General features: G+C 41.2%; 1 protein-coding gene across 1 annotated transcript; it reads left to right on the forward strand.

Annotated features, from left to right (window-relative positions):
• Nucleotides 1-2,069: 2,069 nt before the first annotated feature.
• Nucleotides 2,070-7,176, forward strand: ABRA (actin binding Rho activating protein). Its single transcript, XM_042839889.1, has 2 exons — nt 2,070-2,776; nt 6,699-7,176. Exons 1-2 carry the CDS (start codon nt 2,070-2,072, stop codon nt 7,174-7,176), a joined length of 1,185 nt encoding a protein of 394 aa, XP_042695823.1.

Below are 7,176 nucleotides of genomic sequence, written 5' to 3' on the forward strand. Positions count from 1 at the left end.
CACCCTGTACTTGTGCATGTATGCACCACTGTGCTTTTAAACACAAGAAGCTCCAATTCCTAACCAGCCTTTAGAAATAATAAACATTCAGTGACACACTTCTTAATCAGGTTGTCCCAGTACACCTCACAATGCCATATCAGAATTATGATGCAGCTGGTAATAGCTAAGATTGTACAGTATACTGAGGTCATACATTTCTTTCTAAAAAAAAGTATGAGTAAATATCAAATAGCAACACTAACCTACATTATGTCATCAGTTTTGAAGAGGAAATGACCCAAGAGATTAATGAGGAATTCTGCCTGCAAGTCAAAGGTATGATTAAGCCTTTTATTATTAAACAGAAACTAAATATGATCTAACCTATTTCCAACAGTGCAGCCTTTAAAAGAGAGAAGAGAAAGAAGCAGAGCAGCAGGAGTCCATATTTATCTCCAGTACGCCATCGGTGAAGCCAACGGAATTCCTTCAAGTTCAGTTTGCCTGTCTGACATGGCAAGTCAGTCACTGTGTTGCAAGGTATGATGAATGGAAAAAGCAATGCCATTTTCGTTTCCCATTTAGGAAACATTATAGTAGGAAATAAGATACTATAAGACTATAACTCCCAAACTGTTTATTATTATGTAACAGTTGATGTATCAATTCACCGAATAAACAAATAATTTTATAAATCCAAATATGCCTGCTCTCCAGAAAGTCCTCTAGAATGGAAAAGAAACAATTTCTTTTTTCCTATATTGTAAGTACTAAGAATAATTTTGGTGTGAATAACATACAACAAAATATTTTTTTATAATTTTTGTACACAACATCCTTGAAAAAAAGCCAGAAATGAAATAGGTTTCACATCATTTTTTTTTCAAAGCCTGAAATAAAAATTAGGTCATTCATCCATCCAATCAAGTCAGACTTCTTATATTCACCTTCGGACTAGAAACAGCAGTTCACTAACTCTTAGCACTGACATCAAACACGACAGTGTTCCTAGACCCCCTAGAGATACATTGTAAATCACAGAATCATAAAATACCCCAAGTCGGAAGGGATACATAAGGATCACTGAGTTCAACTCCTGGCTCCACACAGGACCACCCAAAAATCAGACCATATGTCTAAGAGCAGTGTCCAGATGCTTCTTGAGCTTCGGCAGCTCGGAGCCGTGCCCGCCGCCCTCCGCTGCAGCCCCTGTCCCTGACCGCCACCCGCCCCTCCCCTGACGCAGCTCCATGCCGTTCCCTCGGGCCCTGTCGCTGTCACACGGAGCAGAGCTCAGCGCTGCCCCTCCGCTCCCTGTGAGGAGCTGCAGCCGCCATCGGGCCTCCCCTCAGCTCCTCTGCTCTGGGCCGAAAACGAGAGACCTCAGCGCCCCTCTCATTTTCCCCTGTGGAGGCTTTTATCATCTTTGCAGCCCTCCTAGGCAGACATAAGTAGATAAGAAAAAAATAGAGCATGTAGATATCTCGTAGGAAAAAAAAAAAAAAAAAAAAAAAAAAAAGAAACAACTTACTTTTCTTGGATATATGCACAATAAAATGAAATTACCTAGTATCATTTTAGAAAATGAATCTAAAAATGTCTCATTCATAGGCTGCTGACACTGTAAGGGAACCTTGCACTTGTGATGCTGAGCAGTCTCTCCTCTGGCCAAAGTTGTCAGCAACTGACAGCATTTAACACGAGCCATTTCAGACACCTTGTTCAATATCTTTAACCCAAGTTATGCACTTCCAGAAGACCAAGTCACTCACCAACAAACTGGGAATTGAACAGTCCCAGAGAAGAAAGCCCAAAGAAGCTGTGAATTTCTCACTGTTCTTGTGCAGGCCTATGTCACCCTGTCTACACCATGCATCATTCATCTGCTGTGATGAAACGTGAACCCATTTTAAAAAAAGAACTCCGTCATGGTGAGGATACTGTATCTTTGTGACAAGTGTTTCACATATTTTCCATGGGCACAAACTGCTCCCGCTTCTATTTAAACCTCTGCTGCTTCTTCGCTGGATGTTACTTGCTTCAGAAAGTTCCTTCAGGAGGTACCTAGCAGAAAGCTAAACAGCAGAATGGCAGCAGACAGCAACACGGCCCCTGAAGAGAAGCCGAACACGACTCCTGTGAAAAGAGCTGTCCACAAGATCCGAACCGCCAGCCTTGTCTTCAGCTTAGCTCGAGGATGGCAGCAGTGGGTAAGTGACCGCAATGTAAAGCAAGCCCAAGAACCCCCTGGGTGGGTCCCCACTGCAGGAGATGTATCAGCTCAGCCAGTGCAAGAAAGACACTCTGAAAAATGGCCAGTTCCATCTACCAAGAGGGACGATGAAAAACCCTCAGCAAATGAACTGGTGGCAAGAAATGCTGAAAAAAGGTCAAGAGAATCTGATGAAGCCCTTAAAAAGTTCAACATTAAAAGCAAAGAGGTGCTGAAAACTGTTGTAAGCAAAGCCTATGAACGAGCAAGTGATGTTAGCCTCCTCAGTGGCAGATATGAGAACAACCACGGCGGCTCAGAGACGACCAAGTTCAAAGAAGAATCAAATGGTATCGACAAAATTCTTAATGGGAAATTATCTCCCACTATAAGGAGAAAATGTTCAAACAGAGTATCAGACGCCATTGAGGGCTTTAAAGAGAAGGACAAATTAGGAACTAGGGAAGAACTGCTGTTGAAGTGCCACGATGACAGCATGGATGCAGAAGACAGTGGCTATGGGGAAGCAGAAGACAGACTTGAGCCAGAGGTGATCCCTGTGAAGGTCAAACAACCATCTCTGTAAGTAAAACACCTTTGTTACAGTATCAGGAATAGTCAGATCAGCAGGCCATGATGCAGGACCAAAATTCTTTGAGAGAGAAAGGAAATGAAATCAGGACAAAAAAAAAAAAAAAAAAAAAAATATCACAGGACACGGTCAAAGAGAAAGCATTCTCTCGAATGCAAAAGAGAGTGAAAATAACCAACAACCAAAAACAACCTATCCAGAAAACCATTCACGTATCTACGTTTAAGTGGCTTAATCCTTGGTAACATCTGACTATAGACTCGGGTTTCAAGGACTACACACATTAGAGAAGGGGGAAGTTATATTTAGGAAATGTCACTAAATTTGACACTGGATTTATCAGTTCATCTAAGCCACTACTTATTTCTTAATGTTTTTGTCCGTATTCCAGATTAACATTTTGTTCCACATCAAGAACCCACAGCTATTCATTTATTTCTGCAAACACCAAGTCTGAAGAAATGCTCTTAAGCAAATAATATTTCCAAATACTTATTTTGCTTTGTACAAACTGCAAACATTCTTAGGCATAATTTGCATAGAATGTCCAAAAAGAGATACAGCTGGAATTACTTCTAAGTAAATCTCAACCAAAGCTGGGTTCACTACTTCTCCTTGGAAGTTTTGGAAATTGGAATTCACCAGCTCAAAGAATGGGACCCCAAATACATATTAGAAAGCATCCAGCCTGCCTCTTACTACTTGAAGTTTGATTTGAATCATGCTGTGCTATAAATAATTTATAAATCATGTTATAAAACACTTGACAAAAAGAATTTTTAAATCATTGAAATTCTTCAAATTCAAAGCCTCTCTACAGTATCAATAGAAAAAAAAAAAAGAATTTACATCAAACATGGAAGTTTCTGACATACAAACTTTCTGACTGGTGCGAACAAAAAGCAATAAGCAGAATCTATTACTTACAGAAGTAGATTTTACTAGTTCCACTAAGAATTTTGAATTAAGTAGCAATCAAAATCATAGCAACAGACAGTTTTGGGAAAGACTTCTTTCAATAAGAGGACTGTGCTTGAAGATTACTACATAACAGCAGCTTCGTTTGGAACCAGGTAATGAACAAGTAAGGTTCAGCTGCAGCCTGAGGAGTGTCCCAAGACAGCCAAGGAACAGCAGAAGCTGGTAGAAATTCTTGTTTCCCTGAGAGCTCTGGCAGAACAACCTTTCCAGAAAACAGCTACAAACAGCTGTGCTGGAGCCAGACTTGCCAGAGGGTAGCTGCCAAACTCATTCATCACGCTCTTCTCAGCAAAAGATGAAAAGGTCTGCATGCCTCACGAGGGGAAGCTGTAGGCAGCCATTAGATGTGGCACAATTTGCCCCACTGCTCTGCTTCACAAACACTGTGATGTCGCAGAGCATAGACAGAAGGCATGAACGAATGATCAAGCCTGAACTGTTTTGGTGTACAACCTCACATCTAACTTTAAATGTGTGAATAAGGAGGGCACAGCCTCTGAGGGCAGGGTGTGCTAAGTCTTTGCTGAGGCTTAACTGCAGCTGGGCCAGAGCCTGTCCTCATGAGCCTGCAAGAAGGTCAAGGGTTGGCACCAGGACACCGCTTCCTGACGCTTTGCTATGTAACAGACCAGTCATCTCTCAGAAGGAACAAATCGTTATGGGCCTCACTGGAATAGCTCTCCAGTAATCCAGAGCTTTAAAGTCTGTGGTCCCTACTGTTGGGAGACCAGTGCAGTCCTTATACAGAAATGAGCTCAAGAACAAAGCATTAAAACAAAGGTTTCACATAGATAGTGGGGGGAAAGGGGATAAGTTTGCAGCATATTACCTGTAAATAACACCAATTAAAACAAACTGCTTGCTAAAAACATTAAAGTATGGGCAAATCAGCTTTCTTTCTTTTAAAACTTACATGTTTTCTCCATATGCCTGTTACCTGTGGGAAAATAGAAGAGCACTGAAGTGAAAATGACAGAAATAATATCCTATCACGCTCACTGCTATCCCTTCCACTGAAATCTGCAGGAATCATTTTCTTCATTTAATATGCCAGCAGCAGGACTGGATTTTTTTTTTTTTTTCTTTAATAGCCTCAGAATATATTATTTCAGTCTGTTACTTTTAAGAACCTCTCGGTTGGATTAAATCTTCAAAAAGTCCAAAAGTATACGATTGTTAAAGCACATCTCCTGTTTTCCACACTATATCCCAGGAAAAAAAAAAGAAAAAAAAAAAATCGGTGTGAACCACATTTTCATGGCTTCCAGCTTCAGTGTTTACTGCAATCAGGCTGTTTTCCTTCATTGAATGAATGTTAACTTCCACAGGCTTAGTAAGTACTACTACTTTCATTTTAGGAGTCAAAGGGACTCCTAAAGAAGAGAAGAAATTCAAAACTAAAACGTTTTGCTTCTCTCCTGCAAACAGAATAGTAGAGAATGCAGGACATGGATGCTGTCCTCCTGCAAGTTCAGGATGCAATCAGTGTTATCGCTTAGCGTAACAGTAGCCTGTTAATGCAGGATACTCGTTACTCATAGTTGACTTACTACAGTATGTTAAAGCTCACAATCTTCAATTTGGATCCCCAATCCACTTATGTGCTGCACAGACATGAAAAAAGTGATTCCAGGTCTATGATAGTTTACTACATTAACTCATCAACAACTTAAGCAATGAGGAAAATTGCACTTTAGCAATTATAGCAAGCAAATACATTAAAAGATTAACAATATTGATCTCCCAAACCCACACAGAGCATGATAAAAGCAAAGTGATCGATATGGGGGTGTTTTTCTCAGCCACTGAGGAGGCATGAAAAGAGAAATAAAGGCTTCAGTAGGAAAAGGTGAGAAAACTCACTAGACAATTCAAATAAAATGACATTAAAAAGCTTTTATAGAGCTTAGCCATCTCGCTTACTGCCAGATTCTCCTCTCTACATGGGGAACTGCAGATTCAGGATTTTCTCAGAGGGCCCTGGGAAAGACGCAGCAGCCTGATTCTTCTTGTGCTTTTTATCATATTGACTATGAAGCATTTTTGGAGCTTTCCAGTACAATTTCTCAATACAGCTAAGCCAAGCGAATGGAACTCCAGAGCTGAAAAGAATGTTCAATCTCCTACACCATCTTCTTTGCTAGGCATGAGGGGTTTGCACTTGAACCAGCACTGCCCAGCACTGCCAACCTTCTGGTGCACAGACCTGAACAGGGGACATCTGTGCCATACTTTCTCATCTCTTTCAACAAGCTTAGCAGAAAACAAAACACGCAGCAAGCTTGCAGTGTTCTGATAACTGTACTTTTGTTGTTAAAAATAATCAGGTATTACTGGGGTGGTTTCAGTGCAGCCTTCTGGGGGCTAAAAATATTAGAAAACAAATCACTTTGGTATAGCCACAGCACACTATACTCTCTAGGCAACACACTGTCAGGATGCAGACAGCACAAAAACTAGCTCAGACTCTCTCTCACAACATGACACTGGCCACAAGAGGAAAGAACATCAACAGCCGGCCTGCCTGCAGCCATTCAGTGATACTGCTACACACACACACACACACACACACACACACACAAACACACACACATAAAAATACAAAATCAGTTAAGACCTCTGAAGATTAGTAGCCTCAAGTTTCTTCCAGCCTTGCACCCTTACTAGTGAGAATATGAACTCTGGACTCAAATCTAGACTTGAAGGCAGTACCAAAGATGAAATCAAGCTGTCGGTGAATTTGCTTTTCAGGGCCAACTGAAATCTTGACTAAAGATTCCTAAAGAATTAGTTTAGAACTGAGGAAAATATGCCACCTGGTGGTTACCATCTGCTCTAGAAAACGATATACATGTATACATTGAAAAAGATCAGCAGCAGAATCGTAATTGAATTATGAAATGCAAAGCTGAAATGCCTTGTCTCTTTCAGCATGAACAAGTGCAACGAAGAAAGAAGCATCAAAGCTCATAGGAAGTACAGTCCCGTTAGCAGCCTGAAGAACAGATGGCAGGAATGGGCAGACCAGCACATCATAACGCAGAAGCTGAATCCCTTCAGTGAAGATTTTGACCACGAACTGGCCATGTCCACACGCCTGCACAAAGGAGACAAAGGCTACGGCCGGCCCAAGGAAGGCACCAAAACCGCTGAAAGGGCCAAGAGAGCAGAGGCTCACATTCACAGGGAGATTAAAGACCTGTGTTTCATCATTAAAACCATGGCTGAGCCACGGAGTGACGGCAAGATCCAAGTCACTTTTGGAGAACTCTTTGAGAGATATGTTCGTATTTCAGATAAGGTTGTTGGGATTCTCATGAGAGCCAGGAAACATGGGCTGGTGGACTTTGAGGGAGAAATGTTATGGCAAGGAAGGGATGACAACGTCATAATTACATTATTAAAATAA

This window comes from Centrocercus urophasianus, unplaced genomic scaffold (assembly GCF_019232065.1).
Source record: "Centrocercus urophasianus isolate 14NV4802_14NV808 unplaced genomic scaffold, USGS_Curo_1.0 seq_11, whole genome shotgun sequence".
Taxonomy (NCBI): domain Eukaryota; kingdom Metazoa; phylum Chordata; class Aves; order Galliformes; family Phasianidae; genus Centrocercus; species Centrocercus urophasianus.